This window comes from Dermacentor albipictus, chromosome 4, assembly GCF_038994185.2.
Source record: "Dermacentor albipictus isolate Rhodes 1998 colony chromosome 4, USDA_Dalb.pri_finalv2, whole genome shotgun sequence".
In the NCBI taxonomy this organism is placed as follows: domain Eukaryota; kingdom Metazoa; phylum Arthropoda; class Arachnida; order Ixodida; family Ixodidae; genus Dermacentor; species Dermacentor albipictus.
Window position 1 is genome coordinate 65,246,429 of NC_091824.1, and position 21,271 is coordinate 65,267,699.

General features: G+C 47.0%; 1 protein-coding gene across 9 annotated transcripts in view; it reads left to right on the forward strand.

The window, feature by feature from the left end:
- LOC139059125 (histone-lysine N-methyltransferase 2C-like) overlaps positions 1–21,271 on the forward strand; it is a 243,738-nt gene that overhangs the window by 139,584 nt on the left and 82,883 nt on the right. For all 9 annotated transcript variants that reach the window (XM_070537047.1, XM_070537052.1, XM_070537053.1 and 6 more), the window contains 4 exons: positions 307–571; positions 4,085–4,458; positions 9,290–9,613; positions 15,994–16,197. In XM_070537047.1, the coding sequence (XP_070393148.1) occupies positions 307–571; positions 4,085–4,458; positions 9,290–9,613; positions 15,994–16,197 (1,167 nt within the window). The remainder of the gene's footprint in view (positions 1–306; positions 572–4,084; positions 4,459–9,289; positions 9,614–15,993; positions 16,198–21,271) is intronic.

Consider the following 21,271-nt stretch of genomic DNA (forward strand, 5'->3'; position numbering starts at 1 on the left):
GAGCTAAGAAGGATGGTGGCTTGGTAAGTGCTGTCTGCCCGTGCAAGCAAGGGGTGAGGGGGGGAAGGGAGCGCACTCGTGTATACACGATGAAGCGTGGCTTACTAGTCCAGACAATATATTTGTAATGTTCCAACATGTTAAAATAACCAAGCTTGCTAATAAATGCATATGCATATCATTATTTTATATACGAAGCTAAGTGTTTGTATTCGATTTGTATTGGAAAATTTTGATATTCTCACATCCGTAGTGATGATAGTGCACATTATTGTGTACACGCTTCACATGTTGCGCACATTGCAGGTGAACCCGAACCAGCTTGTGGGCAACCCTGGCCAGCGTTACCACCAGATGCCGGGTGGGCCATCCGGCTGGCCTGCAGGCAGCATGGTGGCAGGCCCACCCCAGGTGGGCGGGCCACACCTGATGCGCCAGCCCATGTCCGTGGGGCCAGGAGGGCCCATGGTGTCTCCAGGTGGAACCATGCACCTGGTGCGCACCGAGCAGGGTGCCATCCGCGTGATGGGTGGCCCCCCTCCCCACAGGCCACCAGACCAACTCGGACACGGTGAGCATGGAGGCATCCAGTGTGTCTCGCACATTTCAGAAACATCTTATTGCCAATGCCACACTGCAAGTGAGAAAATGTCACACAGGTACAGTCGACTCCCGATAATTTGAAGCCGCTTAATTGGAATTTTCGGTTAATTAGACGTGAGGTGTTGGTCCCGTCAGTTTTGCATGTAATCTTATAGAAGAAATCGCTCGATAATTCAAAGTCCTCATCCAGTAATATTGTTTAATTGGAAGTAATATTGTTTAATTGGAACCCGTATGCAGCAGCTGCCGAAGCAAAACGTCTCTCCGGTTTGCATCAGTCCCGTATGCTCCAAAACTCTGCTGTGTTGCGAACTCCAAACACCTGTGATGCGGCCTGATTTCTGTCCGTCTCCGCACACGTGATCAGTTTAATCTTTAATTACGGCATCATGATGAACTCGGTGCGCCCTTGCAGTTGGCACTTCCATGCTGATAGAGCAAATGCAGAAAACGGGAAGACTGACTGTGGACTAACCTAAGCACACGTACTACAGCACCTGGAGGACGCTATGGCTGCTAAGCTCGAAGCGTGTATGAGGCGGCCATTTTTAAATGCCAATGGCGATATGGTAACGCAGATTTAGGGTCGTACTCTATTCTTATGCGCACGCAATTTTTGGACCCATTTTATCATAAAAAAGAAAGAAGTTGCAGTTTCGTCGAAAAGCCGAAGAATCGATTGCAATAGCAAATTAGCAGACAACTAGCTGTATGAAGTAAGGATACAGTCGATGACTGATTATTTGCACTCGACAGGGATTGTAAATAAGTCAGAACTATCGCATGTCTGAAAAAATGAATGTATCCAAAAAAAATTATTTTCTTTACGTTTTAAGGCCCCTGTGCAAGGAAGAAGTGGCCGATTGCTGCACGCACATACACTTACGTGTAACCAAGTTCCCCTGTATTTTTGCCAGTTTTGTGTTGTCTCTACACCGATGCAAGGACTATAAAGGCTTGAGTCAGATCTGCATGGGAAGGCTCCGGAGCACATGGCACGTCATCATCATCATCTGAGTTAGACTCACAGTTTTATGGTGTGAGAACTTGCTCAATTGTTTCGTCATCATTCAGTTCAGCACACTACGATATACTGTGCTTTCAACGTCTGCAAAGTCTTCAAATGTAACGGCATCAGGAATCGGCACACCGCAGCCTAGCAGGCCACCAATGATATCCGCGTTTGAGCTTGTTGTGGCAGGTGGCAGTTCAGGCTGTTCAGCTGCAGAGTCAGGCTCATTTGGACTGCGACTCAAGACTCATTTGGAGTTGTACTGCGAGGGCGCCGTTGGTGCCATTTGACGCAGACTGTCGATAACTTCACGAGAAAAACTTCTTGGAGCCAGCGGAGCACTGTCTGGAACGCATACTAGACAAACAAGAGCGGGCCATGTGCATTGGTGCCGGAGTAGATGTGATGATCGTGATGTTGATGCAACCTCACGATTCAGGCAAGGCCTCCAAGACTGGCATTTGCAGTTAAATCTCTGAGGTGCAGTGCTGCAACCAAGGCAAGGCCTCAGGGATTACGATCTAGCTTGTAATCTTCGAGGCCATACTTGATGTCTCATCAAGGTTGCCAAAGGAGATGAAGGCAGCAGAGCCGGCGTATGCTACAGCCGTAGACGTAGTCCGGATAATCGGACGCAGAGCTGGTGGCCATCTGAAATATCATTTGTTGTTACACATTAAGTCTATGGGGCCATCGGTGGGGCTGCCAAACTGTCCGAATTACCAACTATGTCCGGATTGTAGGTGTCCGATTTATCCGTTGGCGACTCTAGTACTAGTTTTATTGGCCGTATAAACTTGTAAACATAGGCATACTAACTAAACCAACAAGCATGATGACAGCAGAAACTCGCTGTTAAAACGCTGGAGTGAGGAAACATGGCAGCAGCAGCGAGCGATTTGACCTTCACGCTGCATCTCGCATCAACTTGAACTAACCTGCGGAAACACAGCATGTGGTGGACTCTGTCCATATCACAGATGGCTTTCAAGACACAGCAGCCCGGGCCGCCCGGAGTAGAACGTGCCCCCCCCTCCCTACCCTTCACCGGGATCCTTGTGCGCAATGAAAGACGGTGCGCTTCCTCCCCGCTTTGCATGCGCAAGATTGAGCTACTATCACTGGCTCACTCTTGCAAGCTTTCACTTGCACATTCAGCACACGGCACGCAGCGACACTTTTATCGCCCTTGGACTGTACTGAACATTCCTGCAATGGCGACGTCAGGAATACACCTGGAATGTCTATATGATTGCTATCGCAATAAAGGTGCGCGTTAGGTTCAAGTAAATATGATGCATGCCGTGTCCTGCGACAAGTGCCCCTTCTCATACTTGGTATGCTTCACTGCAATACTCAGCGTATGCTTCGCCGCATAACATGCTGTATTGAGGGGAAGCTGACTTTCGGGAATCGGCATTATGCAACACGTCGTGCTTTCCGAGCTTCAAAGGCATTGGCGAGGGTTACAAAGGTGGAATCGGTGCTGTTGCGAACAGGTGGCAAACAATTTTAATGAAAAACACGGCCCCGAACAACAACAAATTTGGTGGCGAATCTCTAAGCAGCTTGGATTAGCGTTCCTGCGGTGGTGGCTATGGCTGCCAGTGGATATGCATGTGAGAGAGCTGGTTCAAGGTGGCGAGATAATTAAAATGGCGACAGTGGTGGCTTTGATTAATGCCATTTTGGACCTGCGGTCATGACAAAAAGTTTGGAAAATGGGACAGCAAAGGTTTTCTGTGTCTGAAATTTCAGAGGTTGTTATACATTGAGTCTATGGGGTACATGGCGGTGCCGTGAAGGCATCTGAATTATGTAGTCATGTAGGCATGTCCGAAAAATTAGGCGTCCAAAAAATCTGTCGTTGACTGTACAAATTGAAATTGAAATTTATTCCGCAACAAAGAAATGTTGTGAGGAGGACAGGTAAAAAGCTGTGAAAACAGCTTGAGGAGTCTTGACCTCCCAGCAAACACAGCAACACAGTGGTATGTGGCAAAGGCGATACACATATATACAGAAGTTGGCTCATCTTTGATCAAAAAGCAAGTAGAAAGGAAACGGGGCAGGGGAAAAAAAGAAGAGTATATTGTTTTACAAACATAGCAAATATGACTGAAAAGCAGCAGCACACTGTAACAAATATGTTAAAACATGGTATGCTGAGCCAAGTTTTTCTATATTTCACGCAACTAGTACAGGGCAGGCAACAATTTTCCCGACACCGTGACATGCTGTCAATTGTGGATGCGGTGAACAGTGTCACTACTCAGTGTACCATGGTGTGCGCGTCATTGAGCATGGACAGACAAGACATACGGCTATGTTCGGGGCGGCTATGTTCAGTGCACGTACTCCCTGGCACACCAGGTTGGCACTGGCACTCCATCTTCGCAGCAGAATTTCTTGCGGTTTGGGAGGAGCCATTTAGTTAACCACACCGCACCACTGTGGTGTTGTCCGCAGTTGGCCCTCACACTGGTGTGGCTGCTGGCAGAGGAGCCCTGGCACTGCCAGGCGAGGGAGGGCCGCCACCGGTGCCATTTCAAATCCAGACCCTGCCGCCACCTCCTGCACCGTCGCTGTGCATTGGACAGGACCCGCCGCCGGGCCCGATGGTGGCTGCCTATGAGCAGTGGCTGGCGCAGCAGGAGGCGCTGCTCTCCTCCCAGAAGAAGGCCCTCGAGGGTGATGTTGGCAAGCTGCGCAAGGCCAAGAAGGCTCTGAGCACCAAGCAGCGGCAGCTGGCCAAGACTGGCCAGGAGCTACCCCAGCACAACGCTGCCGAGCTGCAACGCATTGCACAGGAGCAGCCTGGCATGCAAAAGAACTTGGACCAGGTGAGTGACTAGACTCAGTCCAATACAGCATCACCAAATTTTATATCAAGTGTGTCACGAAACATTAACGAAGAAGTGTAGCTAAATTTTGCTGCAAAGTTGCTAAAACTGTTGTTAAAACTGCATGGTGAATTTAAATAATGTAATCGTTTTGGAAAACTGCATTGTAGGCTAGCATAGCGTAACGCATCTGCTGAAAGCCCTATTATATGTCCAGATGAGGAGTAAACAGTGAGTTTACCAACAGTGTGTGGAAGGCACTTACTTTGATAATGTACTGCTGCATTATCTTCTTCGTGATAAAATCCTCCATTGACGCGTTCTACAAACCAACACTTACTTCAGGTACACGTAGATGGTGTTCCTTTGGAGGCATTCATTGATACTGGAGCCCAGGTGTTCATAACAAGCTCTGTCATCAACTCAAGAAGGTTCTGTAACTGTGCTGAAGATTATTTACAAGGTATATTTACAAACGCAATTGTAGCGCTGACCAGTGAAGATGGCAGCTTGAGCAAAATGGGTCAGTTCATCGTCTTCTTCATGGGAGTGCCTGTGCACCTCGTCTAAGCATGCAATATGCATGTAGCAATATTTTCAAATTTTCGACACAACGTGTGATAACAGCTGAGATTCTGCATTTACCTTGCAATGGTAAAGTTACAAATCCAGCATGACTCAAGAAAATACGGGTAACCCGATTTTCTTAGCACAGATATACACTTGGTCAAGATAATTCTTACAAAATTTTTTAGTTATTGGTAATCGTTAAAGAAGAACTAAATTTTGTGACCTGCGCTTGGTCACGTTAAACATGACAGAGACAATTGAGGAGGCTTTTTTTTAAAAATATTTTTCTTCAGAATGAGCTATATCCCAAGACCGAAAGTAAGTCCAAATTTATTTTATTCGAAACTAAACCTTTATACCCTTCGTTCGGACACACAGGTGTATCAAAATGAGCCACCTTAAGCTCCAAAAACTAGGGGTTCGCGACTACTCCAAGTATTACCTAATCGAATTGAACAGTAAACGTCCGAATAATTATATTTACAAATCAAATATCTACGGCAGTAGAGTGGCAGCAGTGAAAGAAATCAATCTGGAACCGATCTGTGTGGCAAGGGCCTTTTCAGCAGATCTTGCCATTGCCGAATTGAATTTTGCATCACTGTAGAAGCCAGGTTCCCCAGTGTGAAAATGCATTAAGAGTGGTCACAAAGTGGCAAGCAAGCACTGCTGGCATCGTGATGCAAATAGATGCCATGCACATATGCTGTGAGTAGGGCGAGATTAGGCTGTGTAAAATAGACCAGTCCACAAAGAGCTGATTGATGCTCAGCATTAAAGGACCAAAGTCTATGGGGTACCAATGTTGTCCTTAGGGGTTTGCAATTTGCTCCTTCATTGTACTACAGTGAAACCTCGTTAAACCGTAGTCGGCCGGAGCTCGGAAAAAGTACGCACTAAGCGGTAGTACTGTTTAGCGAAATAGCATGAGATCGCCCACTTACCTGTCGAAAACGGAACTCAGAGAGAGTGCGATGAAAGGGGGAAAAAACATGCAGTATTTATTCACTTCGCGGGACGTACGTGTTATTTTCGTTTGATGTCGCGGCGGCCTAGCACAACGACAGCGGCCTCAAACTTACTGAAGCTGAATGCCAGCTTCTCAGCCAGCCCCCATCCTCTCCGCAAACACTTGCACGGCAGATTCCTCGTTGGCGTTACGTATTCTCCGTGCACGCGCGCAGTAGTGCTGCATAAGTCCAGGGGCGCCTTTTTCATTGCCGGGTGCCGGAGTTCGGAAAACTTTTCGTTTGGAATAGTTACGTTATCGCGCCCCTGTTCTCCTTGCGAGGATCGCATTCACGAGGCTGACGTAACACGCAGCTTCTGCATAAGTTCAGGGGCGCCTTTTTCATTGCCGGGTGCCTGAGTTCGGAAAACTTTTCGTTTGGAATAGTTACGTTATCGCGCCCCTGTTCTCCTTGCGACGATCGCATTCACGAGGCTGCCGTAACGCACAGCTTCTGCCACTGTCGGGCCTGAATAGCCCGTGCTGTCGCTCTCCGTGTCGTCCTCATCACTGTCGCTAGTTGACACTTAGGCAACAACAGCGGCAATGATGGTGAAAAGTCGAACCTCGTAGCCGACATCTCTTCGCGGTCACAGCAGCGCTGCCGAGCAACTTCGCATTCCAAATGCCACACACTGCAGTCAACAGCATATCCATGTCGCGGGCCAGCGCCGACTTCTTCGCGTCACGTTCGGTAGCACGCACGATGTCTAATTTTTCTTCTATGCTGAGCACCCGGCGTCTTTTTTATCCTCGCTTGGGCATGACGAGAGTCCTCGCTTGCACGACGCCACAACGCTTTCTGGCATGGCGTCCATGCGGCGTCGAAATGATGTTGATGTTGATGCGGCTTCACGTGCAAACGCACAGGGCGCTTGGAGGCCATTGTACCGATCTCTGAGGCTTGTTGTTCTGCCGGGCCGCCCGATGGAGACGACGCACCGCCGTGTTTGCGCGACGAAAAGTGGAAACGCTACGTTTTAACCGATGCGTACGCAATAAGCTGGTATGGTTTATGCGGATACAAAATACATTATGTTCAAAGGCCGCTGAGTCGGGGGAATTGACTTTAGTACTTTTAAACCGAAACTACTGTTTAAGCGGGTATGGTTTAACGAGGTTTTACTGTACTAAGAGCTGCCATTGCCAGCCACTTGGCGATTGTGCATTGCTCACTGTTTGCCTCTGCTAAATGTTTCCAGCCTGGCCTTTTGAACAGGCATTCTAAATATAGGCCAGCCACCTGTTCAGGCAATTTTACACACTTATCTCACAGTTAGTACGGTTTTACGTAATACCGTAAAAACCGTACTATATGTCAGACAGGAACATAGGTCGATCCCCCAACTAACGAATTCTAAAAATGGAAAAAATCTTTTTCAATGGCAAAAGTACCGAAAGACACCCTTACCTTGAAACAAATACGACTCATGCACAATAATGACAGTATTTTTTTATATGCTGCTCACATGTGCACCCGGCCAATTTTTAACAGTATTGTGCGACCATCGACCCGCGTGCTTGTCAGCACCTTATTAATGGCGCTGAGCGGCGAAACAAAAGAGATACGCACATGTGTACACGTGCGCTTACTTTGGCTATTTCGCCGTTCTGTGCCGTGATGATAAGGTGCTGACAAACACGCGGGTCAATGGTCGCGCAATACTGTTAAAAATTGGCCGGGTGTACAGTACGCAGAAGGGCACGAAGTGCGCAAGCGCTACTCTGAATCGGAGCAATGCCTTTGATCAGAGTCGTACGAACTGGAGTCGGATGATGAGTGCTTCTCGCTGCCCAGTCCAGAGGCATGCGTGATCTCTACCGCTTTTAAACGTATGCATTCGGCAGTTCGGCAGTCACAGGCAGTGATCTTATGTGCGGCTCTCGGATGAACTCTGGAACCTTGTCTTCCAGTTCTGCGGTCCACCCACGGAATGACGTTTTCTGTTGGTTTGCTGCTTCTGCCTCCACCAGTACCGAATGCTCTTTTCGGATACTCCGAATTCGTGCTGTGCCGCGAGGTTGCCGTGGGCTTCCACACACTCAATCGCCTTTTTCTTGAAGGCGATGGTGAATTGCCGTCGGCTTCCACTCATTTTGAAACAAAATGTGAAAAAGCAGCCTTTAACCAAATAACTTTGTGACAATGTAAACGCAAATTGGCGGTGCCACAATTTCGCCACGCTGCGCTACTGCTGATGGCGATGGTGAAGGCGGCTCTTTACTTCAGCCACCCATTGTTGCAAGGCTTTCATAGTTTTTCCGCCAATGTCCAGTATATAAGACGAGGGTCGACTTTTCGCAATGGTTTTTTGAAAAAAAAGTTCGACTTATATTTGGGTTTTTACGGTACATGTTTTAGCTGAGATTGGGGACAATTGGTCAACCTTGGTGTGAGGCATTCTAAGGAACTAGGCCAGAGGAATGGTCACCAAATAAATGCAATGTCCCCGTTTGGTGCAGTTTCTGACAGGAAATTGTGGCCATTACTTGCCTCATGTGTAATCACGCTAATGAGTACCTATAAAGTGTGCAGTAAATTCTTGTCATAAGTTTCACGTGGTCCCAACTGCACAACATCCTTGCACCAGTTTATGGTGCATGCATGCACCAGTTTATTTAAAGTGCAGCACCGAACTCAGTACTAAGTGGGCAATCCGCACGGCACAGCTAGGTATGGCATACATTTGTGTTCCTCCATATGAACTTGTCAAGACAAACTGCGCTATGAAGGTCACTCCATCACGTGGCTTCTTGGTACTGACTGTATCACATTCTGATAACCGACAGATGAGGCAGTGGTTAATGGGAATGAGCAAAATTTCTTTGCTATTATCCTGATGGTGTTGAGTGAGGCTTTGTTTCAATATACGTTTTATGGGCTCATGCACTGTTTAATTGAGCATCCGGATTCACTGTATGATTTCTTAACATCCTCTTCACCTTCAACGGAATAATGCTTATAATGAATGTAGATATATGGGCTTGTTGCCAGGCCATCTAAGAGCGACAAACACCGAAGGCGCAAAAGACAGCTGTGCGTTGTCTCACGTGTCTTCTGTGTCTGTGTCGTTGTGCTTGTGCTACAACGCTTAAATGATATCGATTTCCCACCCTGATGACTGTCTCATAATAAAGGTTTATTCCTATAACCTCGCCTGAGCAACCAAAATGAAATTGACAGTTGATGCATGCTTGGCAATTTTAGCGACGGTACCAGTGACTGACGCTGTGGCTGGCACTATTTTTCAGCTGCGCAAGCTGTGTCGGCAGCACAGCATGGTGATGCAAGAATACCGTGCCAAGCAGCAAAAGTGGCAGCAGCACATGCAGCAGCAACAGATGCAGCAACAGCAGCAGCAGCTGCAGCAACAGGGTGGCCAGTTGCTGCAGGGCGCCATGATGTCGCAGGGCTCTCCCATGCACCACATGGGAGGTGGACCCCCCATGGCATCCAGTTCGGGGCCCAGCATGGGGCCCAGCTTGTCCCGGAGCATGTCGCCTGCCATGTCACCCGGGATGTCGTCTGCCATGAGTCCCATAGTGGCTGGCGCTGCACACCAGCATGCAGTGTCTGTAAGTCGAGAATCCACTTCTGGGTTTCCTTTATTGCATTTAGCGAGAGGTTTGAAAATCTGTGCAGCAGCACCCATTAGCCGAGAATGTCTAATTAGTAATTAGTACAATATATTAATGCACATAAGCCCACCTTTGCGTCTTAACAGGAATGCCATATTCAGTGTTGAGAAAAATAATTATAGCTACACCTACCATATGTACTCACATAATAGACTCACCTTCTTTTTGAAAAAGTTGGCGTAAATTTGGGGAGAGTGTTCATCACTTTTGGCCTAGCACGACCATCACTCTCGGCCATCACGGCGGCCTAGCACAACGACAGCGGCCTCAAACTTACTGAAGCTGCGTGCAAGCTTTTCAGCCAGCCCTCTCTTGTCGGCAAACACTCGCATGGCAGATTCCTCGTTGGTATTACGTATTCCCCGTGCATGCGCGCAGTAGTGCTGCTAAAGTCCCGGGGCGCCTTTTTCATTGCCGGTGCCAGAGTTAGGAATACTTTTCGTTTGGAATAGTTACATTATCGCACCCCTGTTCTCGCCGCGATCGTTGCACTCATGACGCTGACGTAACGCGCAGCTTCTGGCGTTGTCGGGCCTGAATCGCCCGTGCTGTCGCTTTCTGTGTCGTCCTCATCACTGTTGCTAGTCGGCACTTGGCAACAACAGAGGCAACGATGGCGAAATGTCGATACCTCGTAGCCGACATCTTTTCTGGGTCGCAGCAGTGCTGCCGAGCAACTTCTTCGCATTCCAAATGCCACACACCGTAGTCAACAGCAGATCCCTGTCGCGTGCCAGCGCTGAGTTCGTGTCACGTTCGATAGCAAGAACGATGTCTAATTTTTCTTCTATGCTGAGCACCCGGCGTCTTTTTTTATCCGAGCTTTGGCAAGACGCGAGTCCTTGCTTGCACGATGCCACAACACACTCTGGCACAGCGCTGAAATGATGTCGGTGTTGATGTGGCTTCACGTGCAAACGCGCAGGGCTCTTGAAAGCCGTTGTTCTGATCTCGTGAGGCTTGTTGTTCTGCCGGGCCGCCCGATGGAGACGACGCACCGCCACGTTTGCGCGACGAAAAGTGGAAGCTCTACGTTTTAACCGATGCGTACGTAATAAGCTGGTACGGTCTATGCGGTTACAAAACACATAATGTTCAATGGCCATTGAGTTGGGGATTTGACTTTACTACATTTAAGGGGGGACACCCCACTTAAATTTTCATTTTTTATTTGTGGCCACAATTTGATAAAACTTCCATCACGTATGTATTTTGACATGCTGATTTCAAATATTCAATTGGTTTTCTTATGCAACAAGTACTTTTCAAAATATAAGCAATTCATGTTTTTTTGTATGGACTAATTTGGAGGCAAGTTTTCTCTACAATGCTGGCTGTTAATGAAGGAGACTGGCACATCAAAATGATGTTGAATGATCAGAGGTTGCAGTGCTACAAGAATGAATGTTCTAAACTGATTTATGTTGAAGTTACAGCATGTCAAACTTTTGTAAGCAGAAGGCATTAGTGAAACCCTGGAGAAATTATTACTTTTTCAAAATTTCTGTAATGATATTTGTTCACATTTTAGGCCTACTGCACTCCCAATTTGTCCACCTTTCTGACGAAAAAAGAATTACTGCAATAAGATGAGTAGAACCAGAGATATCGTCACTCCAAAACTACACTACCATCAAAAATGTCGTTTTGAGAAAACGAGAAAAAACATTTCAGGACATGTTCATGGTGATTACGGCAAATACTTGAATACTAAATTGATCAAGGATGATACAGGGGTCCAACCAGGCAAGAATGAAACTTTCGCTTCTTTAAGGGGGGAGGGACACTGTAATTCAAATAATGTTCATGATGTTTTCCATCAATATTCATGAAACTTTCCATTCTTGTTAAGACTTTTGTGCTGATTTCAAATATGTAATTATTTTTCCAATAGGCCATTTAGTCCTGAAGATAAATGAAATTCACTGTTCATAATTTGCAGAAACAATAGGGGGAAAATGCACTACGAAATTTGTATTGGCACATGCCTGGGTACTAGAAAACATAAGGTACATAATGGTGGGAATACTATTTTGATATATCAAATATTAATAATTTTGTAGCAATTCAATCTTTACTGTTCGAATTGTGGCTACCCTACTGTCTGATCTAAAGCAGAATTGAAAATTTTTAAAGCATAAATTCCAAAATCTGACCCTACATTGTGCACAAGTGAAAAGTCGGTGTTTTGAGAAAACGAGAAAAAAGGAATACATTCACTCTGAATCAAAAGTACAGAAATAATTTTGCATTATTTTGCAGTGAAAGTGGCTAAAGCCACCAGGAATGTAGTCACTCTGACCACGGCCACCCAAATGCGGCAAAAACATTGTTATTTAGCGCCGTTCGCCGATTCCCGGTGGCTTGCATCGCGCGCGCGGCAAGGTTGTCGTTCAAGCGGGTCGAGCTCCATGCCGACGCGATATTGCCGCAACACGTGCACGTGATAACGATCTTTATGGCGAGGCCAGATTACCATTCGCTTTTGCCTCCTGCGACGCTGCCGCCGCACACCTTGCACTTGACAAACGACATCAGTGCGTTCACGGAGTCCTACTGAGGATAGCGAAGCCTGCCTCGGTGTCGACTGGCACGGCTGCAGCGCCGTCGGCGCGAGTGAGTAAATCCGACACCCGCTTTGTTGCTGGCGTTGACGCAAGAACTCGAAGTTTTTTTGAGCATTCATCTGCCTCTGCAACAAATCCGCACGCTGCAACATTGCAGTGTCACGCCGAACGCGGCCGCTGTCCGGAACGATTTCATTCATTTGTGAGCTGGCTATGCCTACTTCGGCATAGTCTGCGGTTTTGGCATCATTTGCGGTTGGCGGCGGGCTACTCTCGATGCTTTCAGAAGGAATGGAGCGCTTTTGAAAGTTATAAGCTGATCGCTTCTTCTTGGTGCCGAACTTCTGCCTCGTGGCGAACTTTCCCGGTGGATCGGACATCGTTAGGCATGTGCCAACAGACCTACGAGACGCGCAGTCGCGTCACCTGCGTAATGGAGCAGACGATGGGAACCTCGCGCAGCCAACCACAGCACGCGTTTTTGGTCACGTGCGCTAGTCAACGAATCGGATCGCGCGTTCGGGCTTTTTTGTCTCCCCGGATTTCAACGTCACTGCGTACCGACGGAGTCACTTTTGGCGGGAAATTAAAGAAGGAAGGCTCCTCTTTCCAACGAGACCAAGATGGCTGCGATCGCGCGCGTAGAGAAAGAGCTACGCGCCGCGATAAAAAGGGTTGTTTTTGTGCTGAAAGCAGCTCACAGTGATGTTATAAATTGATATTGCGGACGAAATACTCTTCCCTGAGATTCAAAACTTTGTGAATTAAAGGAATATTGGCTGCAGATATCGAAAATTTCTTTTTCAAAAAATCGTTTTTTTCGTGATTTTTTTCGCCGCAAAGAGCCGTGTCCCCCCTTAAATTTCATCAGTGAGCTGAAGGCGCAGCACGCCCTCATACTCAGCCAGATCGGTAACACCCATCAAGGGCCTGTCTGGTTCTGCATGCCAAGCAAGTGGACTGTCGCAGTGAAAGGTGAGCCGCAAGTGCGTCTAATGATGACAGGCAACGAGCATAACCGATTTACGGTAATGTTGTGCTGCACTGCCAATGACCACAAACTTCCTCCTTCAATTGTGTTCTAGTGGAAAACGATGCCCAAAGAGAAATTCCCCTCAAAAGTGATCGTTCGCGTGAACAAAAAGGAGTTTTGCACTGAGGAGACTGTCCTAGAATGGTTCTGCCTCATCTGGCTCTGATGCCCAGGCGGTCTCCTCAAGCCAGAAAGCATGTTGGTACTGGACTCATTCTATGGCCACATCGCAGAACGCTTGAAGAGAGCTGGGGCCAATGTAGAGTGTCAGTTGGCAATCATCCCAGGTGGCAAACATCCCAGGCGGTTTGATTCCTGTTGTTCAGCCTCTCGACATGGCGTTAAACAAACTGTTCAAGGATCGGTTGGCGGCACTCCACAGTGAGTGCTTGGAACAGGACGATAAGCGGCAGTAACCGACGGGCCGTGGGAAGCAGGAGCCTTTGGGGACTGTGGCACAGTGGGCGTGCGGCGTGCGGTACGGTCTGCCTGACAACTTGGTGCGCAAAGCTTTTTTGAAGGGCTCAATCATGGTGGTGACTTCAAGATTGTCGGCACAATGGCGGAAACATCCAAGATGCTTGCAGAAGCTCAACAAATGCATTTTCTTTGTTCCTGAATGTGGCCAGTTATTTTTCAATTATTGTTTACAGTCGCCGACCGATTTTCCGGACTCCGAAAATTCGGACATGCCCGATTATTCGGTCAGCTTCGCGGCACCGCCATTCTCCCCATAGACCGTAATGTATAACAACTGCCGAAAGTTCGGACACCTTGCAACCTCCCGTTTGATTTTTCGGACACTCCTTGAGCCAACTTGATCGAGGGCATCATGCACCGACTCTGACCGGCGCATAGTTCGACTTGCTGAACGCCATTTTTGTTTTGAACGGAGCCTCCTTGCCGCCCCACGAAGTGGCGCTACTGGAAATCCCCGCTCATCATCATCGTTTCTGCCTGGTTCGATAGAGTGGCCGTACAGCAGTTCCGGTTTCAGCTTAGTAAGCCATGTCAAGACAATCCAGCAGCTGATTTGTTTGTTTCGCGCACGACGCTGCGAGCAGGCCAAGCAGGCCACGTTTTTCGTTTGTGCGACTGGTGTCGGCACGGTAGTGTTTGCTTTGTGTGCTGTGTCGAGGTTTCGGTGAACCAACGCGGCGTACGGAAACATCGCGTCAAGTGTCTAATGGCGCCGACAGTGCCCGCGCAGACTGCGCTGGGGAATGCCAGAAAGCGGGTGCCGGGAGGCCTAGGATTTGTCACCTTCCGATGAGCTCCCTACTGACGCGGAAAATGTTCTGCCGAGACCTGCGCAGTGGTTGCATTGCGACTCCGGACACCTTCTCATTTGACAGTTTCACAGGTGCTGACACTGCTGTACTGACATGCGCAGAACTCGACGACGGCGAGATCATTCGTCAGGTTTCTGCTGCACCGCCGGACGATGACTCCGAGTCGGAAGATGACGCACCATGTGCTACGCTGCCGTCGCATGCGGAGCGTGCACAAACAGTGACTGTGCTTTCAGACGCCTATAGTGACCGTACGACCCTCTCCGAGATTCAGGCTTATCTGATTGCGCGTAAACGGAACAGCGTGCAATGGCGCACTCACGATTTCTTCAAGCTTACTGCCGAGCCCGAATAAGTGCGTGGAAATAAAGGATTTCATTGTTGTTTTTTCTTAATCTGCTTTTTCGGACACCTGTTTATTCGGACATTTCCGCAGTCCCCGTGAGGTCCGAATAAACGGTCGGCGACTGTATATCTTTTGTCTCTTTTTCCCAATCAGGGGATCGAAAGTTGGTTGGGGGGATCGACTTATATTCGGGGTCGTCTTAATACGTGGCAATATAGGGTAAGTGTTTCCACCGACACAAGAAGTGATAGAAGTGATCGAGTCTCGTTGGGAGAAGTGCACTTGTAGGGACATGGTGTGGCACCGCGTCCATTATATCAAATGTCGCGGAGAATGGGAGTTCAATGTACACGTGGTACATCGCTATGCTTTTGCATTAGATTTTCGGGAGATGTTGCCTCTGTTTGATATAGACATTAATTAATATATCCCAGTTTGATATATCCTGAATCACTTGTAGGGCTTTGGTATGACGCAGTGCCCCAAGTGACCATTTTTGCAGGCTCCGGGTGTGTGCACCCATAGAGATGGCAGTATGTAAATTGTGGATCATGCTGGTATAGTTTGGGGCTGCAACTTTGTCATATTAGCCACCTTCAACCAAAGAAACAGGTGAAATGTGAAGCTTGTGCAGCGAAATTTTGTTTATTTAGATTTGACAAGACCACTCTGATTTTGTGTTGTTGATTTGCAGCACTCCACACTTCTAATGCTCTGGGGCATGTTCAAAATAATCGGTGTGCAGCCAAATGCCTCTGAAATAATGAGCATTTCACTCAGTTAAATCATACAGACCAAATTGTGAGGGCAAATGATCTGATTGTCTGAGTTAATAAGGGTCAAACTAAGAAGGCTTTTTGTAATTTTTAATGTTGGCAGCATTTTAGATAGCACTCACTGTAAAAGCTAGCTTTACAGCTGACATCACAAGGTTTCTACTTATTCAGTCAACACCCTTGCTGATGACTAGATTTTTCTCGGTCGTGCTTTACAAAAGGTGAGCATTTATTAAACAATACATTTGGAGTCTTACCTTGGGGCTGGTTTAAATGGCCATGGCATCGATGACATGATTCCAGGTGTCCACTGGTGCCGGGGGCGTGACCTGCGGCCCCCCACGCTCTCCCATGCCACCGCCCTCTTCCCCAATGGGAGGCCCTTCCCCATCCCCTCGGATGCAGCAGCCTCCAACGTCCCCTATGGCCTCTCCCCTCCACCAGATGTCACCACAGCTGCCTTCACCTCGCACCCCAAGGCCACCCACTGTCCACCCCGTGCCGCAGGTCAGTGACTGTCCCTGTTACCTTGCCTCTCTATTTTTCCTCTGTTGGGAAAGTGACACAGTACTACAGCGGTGGCTCAGTGGCTACAGCGTTATGCTGCGGAGCATGGGATCACAAGTTTGATTCCCAGCCATCACTGCAGCATACAGTCGACTTCATTTAGTTGACCTCGGTTGACCTGACTTTCCACTTAGTTATATTGCACTAGAATGTCTTGGTGGGAAACTGTATATTGCTGTGAAAGGAAAGCTCATTTAGGTAGTTTCAATGCAAAAGCGTGCTGCTCCGGTTATTTCCACCCCCATTGACACTCCCTCATGCACACGGCGGCTACTAGAAGCTTGGAAGCACAAGAAATTCAAGAGACAGCACTACAGGTTCTCTAGGCGACGATAGTGATGGCTGTAAGCTGCCCTGCAGTGGTGATGATGACTTGCATTGTGCCCTGGGGGTGTCTTTTAACAATTTTGTCTGCGCCAATGATAGTGGTAAAGTCTGTGGGCCATTGAGTGATGGCAACAGTATAACTATTCTGACACAGTATTGAAGCACGGTTAAATCTCGATATAAAGAAGTCTGTAAAATCATCAGTTTGCTTCATGATATTGAAATTTCGTTATATTGAAATTCAGCCCTATATGCTAATAGTCGCCGGTGGATTTTCTGGATTATCGGACAATCAGAAAAAAAAAACTTGAATGAGAAACAAAAACATTTTGTCAAATTTGAGAGTTGGTGACGAAAGACACGGTTCCATGCCGTCGTGCAGCTAATAGTGCTGCCCGTAGCGGGACCACGCTATCATGAAAAGTTACAGCAGCGGGGATCAAATGTTTCATCTGCCTCTCGCTTCAATGCATCTCTGAAACTTGAGATTATGCAACCTCCAGTACTAAAGGTGCGGGAAGACAGCGCACATGAAGCCATGCCATCTTGGCATGCCCACTCTTTGCACACCCCACAGATTATTTTAAAACAGGGTGCAAAGGCCGTTTTAGAGGTAATCACACCACCATCCTTCTCCGCTCACCATTGCACTCTTTCACTCGAATCGAAAGCATGCAGCAGCTGTGGCACGATAGGATCTTTTTGCACTTGGACTATATACCGAACATGACGCTGCTCCACTTTGGTGGCCACCCTTGGTCACAGGGCACGCAATTTGAGAAGTGGGTTCGCAAGCAGCCACTCAATAATTCAACCATTTGACCATCTACATTACCGGAAGTTTCCATTTGTTGTCTTGTTATTCCTTCATGGCAGCACTGAAATTTAGTTATATTGAAATCGTGTGTAAGCACACTTTATTATATTTAGGTTCTAGATACATGGTGTTAGTGTATGTGGACGAGAAGTTATATAAAGCTAGATACTCTATTATATTGAGAATTTGGTTGTACAGTAGACTTCCGTTGCTTCAGCCTTGGATAAATAAATTTTTTGGTTAAAAGATCCTGACCAAAGGTCTCAGCCAGTGCCCATGCATTTCTATGGGCCCAAATAGCCATTATCTCGATCTCAAAGTTGGCCTTCGTCAAATAATTCGAATATGACTGGTCAGCTTCGTCGCAGTATATCCCTGTTATGCGGTGAAGCACCCGCATGTTATTGTGGTGAAGCATCTCAAGAATGGAAAGGGGCCACTGTCGTGGGACAGTGCGCATTCTTTAATCATACAGGCATGTACACGCAGTCCACACGCAGTACACACAGTTTGCACCTAGGTGCAGAACAAGCATACTGGCAGCCATTCAGAGCTGTTTCTGACATTGCTGTGGCGATTTGTGCCCTCTTTTCACCTGCCATGAGTGCCTTGTACCTGAGACCATTAACATGGTCTAGTACGCATTCCTTAATTATACGTGTGCGCCGTGCACTGAAAAGTGGAGAAAAACCATCTGTGCTTTGGGAAAGCTAGCGTAAAAGAAAACGGTTAGTTGAAAAAATAAAGCTTGGAAAGCCGAGCAGACGTTGAAAGCCTACAAAAGAGCAGGGCTCTATCTAAAACTCTGAAGGCCTGCCACTAAACTTATTATGTGTCTTGGTGCTCATACTGTGACCGGAGATGGCTTACGTGCATGTGTAAATTAAAGAACATGTGCTGCGCCTCGCACCAGTAACATTTCTCCAATTTGTATGCTTCGCCGCGTAACACGACTGTATTGAGGCAAAGCTAATTTTAAGGCAAATGCTGCCAAACAAATCAAGAGCGTGTTTCGAATTTTTTCCCACCATTTGTTTAATTCGACCCACCAAATAGTTTGACCAGTTTTGTTGTTCCTGTCAGGATTGAATTAACCCTTTCCCTGCTGAGTGTACTGGTCAAAAATAATACAGTAATACAGATTTTTTTATTTGCCTTAGTAATTCTACGTATTTTGAAACAGCCAAAAAGTACAGTGCTCACGGAATGAAACGCGTCAATTTAGGGCTAAGTAATGCGCATACTTTCGTTGCCACCGGCTGTAGTTCGTGTCACATCGACGTAATTTTGGTGCGCACACTTACATCGGAGTCCTCGTCACCTTTGGTGACCAAATTCCTTGCGACATGACATGGTGTTCTCGCGTACTTTGCACGTATGCGCGGTTTTACTAAATGCTCCGTGTCGCGTTTCATTCCGTGAGCACTGTATCTTTAAAACGCACTTTGTTTGTAAGGTACACGAGAAATATTTTTCTGAAAGTATGGAGGGAGGATTGGCTTCACTGCACTGCACAGCAGTGTCTGACTTTCTGTAGTCCTCGTTGCAAAAAAATCTCTCTTTGGAAATTCAAAAACAATACTGCGACAAGTGGGGCTCATACTTGTGGCAAGGGATGTCAGATCACTAAATTAGACACTTGGGGGCTACATTTAAAGGCACAAAATAGTGCAAAGTGCTACTCCACTTCTCTCGCATCGGGTGCGTATAGCAGTTGGTCCGGCGGAGAATTATATCTGTTCATTCATTAGAAACAATTCAAAATAGCGCACACAGTTCCTGTCCTCTGTCACAGGTACCTTTATGCCAGGTGCAGCCGTGTAAACAAACCGTGGAAGTGCCGGTGGGGGTTCTTTTACATCTATCGGCATCCACTGCTTACACGTTAAGATGCTCTCGTCGTCTAAGTCTGACAACTCAGAGAAGATATGCTGCTCAGTATCGTCGCTGCCATTCTCGGAGGAAAACCAAACTTCTTCACTCTCCAAGTCTGAAAAAACTTCCACAAACAAAAATTTTTTTCTTCTTTTTTTTTTAGAATGGAGCCTTTGACGGCATGGTCACGCAGAAATGAAGACGCTATTTTTAAATCCCAGTTCCCACATCTAAACGTTTCTTGACCGAATTGCAAGCTTTGAGTGCATTTTTAATATTTTATTATGCCATCTGTTGAAGCCATAAGGAATTAAACAAAATTTATCAGGGTAGCTTGACTGTGGCAGTGCACAAGCACTTGTTTCAGCTCATCTTTGGTGGGAGCAGAGCAAACTGGGGACGAGCTCAGCTCATCTACAGTAGGGAAAGGGTTAAAGGAAGTTGACTGTATGGAAATTCGTTATAGTGAGGTTTAACTGTTGTCTGTCAATGATGTCATACTACTTCGTGTAATAAGATTTGCATCTGTTCATTCTGCCGCCGCTTCTTGACTCGACGTTTTATATAATTTGACGAAAATGTGCTGCCCGTCATAGGTCAAATTAACGGGTGTCAATTGTGCCAGACACCTCTTGTACTATGCTTTGGGTGCATGTTAAAAAGCCCTGTGTCATCAAAATTAGTCCTGAGCCCTTCTCTAATGCAATTCTCATAACCTACTCTACAGTTTGGGATGTTAAACCCCATAATTTAAAGTTAAATGCAACCATGAGTGCATCCCATATGTTAAGGGAGTGGTTTATTGGATGACCAGATTAACCAGAACGTAAGACATAATATAGCCATACTTAAAGGGGTTGCCGTAAAGGAGTTTTGAACTACACCTCGGGCTTGATGAAAAAAAGATAGTCTGCAGATAGCAAACACTGTTGTAAACATCTCAGCCACAATTTGCAGTTGTGTGCATCGCGTAGAGCCTGCAAGCGGAGTGCGAAGTCACCTTTTTTCTCATACACTCTCTTTTCAACGGAAGCCTTGACCTCACTCATTTCTGGATGCTACATTTCATCATATAGCAGATTCCCTTACGTGGCTGCTATTGGCCAATAGCTGACATCAACCAAGAAGTCCTTGAATCAGTGCACTCCTTCCTAGTGTTATTGTGTGTATTTATTGACACAGTTTATTATACAGGCTGAAGTAAATGAAAATCTGCATTTAGAAGTTCGATAGGAATAGCGTACTTCTGGAAGTACGACTGTCATACTATCACCGATTATTGTCTCTGCTAGCGCTCAGCTGTGCCTGCCTGCGTAGGAAGGAAATTTTGGCCACACTGCTAATCAGTGTTGTAGGCATTGGATCTCGCTAATTTCTATTAGTTTTGAACACTCAACTATCCTCGAACCCCACAAAACTTAAGGTCAGACCAGACGTATGCCCGCCAGCGTGCGCTTACCCCTGGCTGCTCCTGGCTAGATGCTTTGGCAGGCTACGCTTTGTATTGAGCTACTGTGCAAAATGTGCAGCTTGTGTGTTGCTACTATTTGTCGGTCAATCTGGTGCAGGACAAAGCTGGTGCGTATCAAATAGCACGGCCAGACTGGAGCGCATGAGTGAGAGTGCGCACTCTCGCCCTGTCGTGCACATAGTTGGCCACTACTGTTGCACGCAGCTGCGGCTGCCGTGTAGTGCAGATACTGTGGCCGCCGGGAGGTGCCGCGATGAGTGCACTCACTGCAGCTTGCTGCGGGCAACAGCATGCTCCGATTGCTATCTCTGGGTTACGTGACTTAAGGCTTGAGTGACAACACTTTGACAAACAGATTGTCCGCTTCTTGAGTGGCACACCCTCGAGGTGTGTTGCCGTTATGGTCGAAGCTCGTTATGTCGGGAATCCTTTCAATGCGAGTACAGAGTGTTACATCCATCACTTAGCCAATGTGTCCTGGCTGCCGACTTACTCGCACGAGCGAACATGAAGTTGAAGTTTGT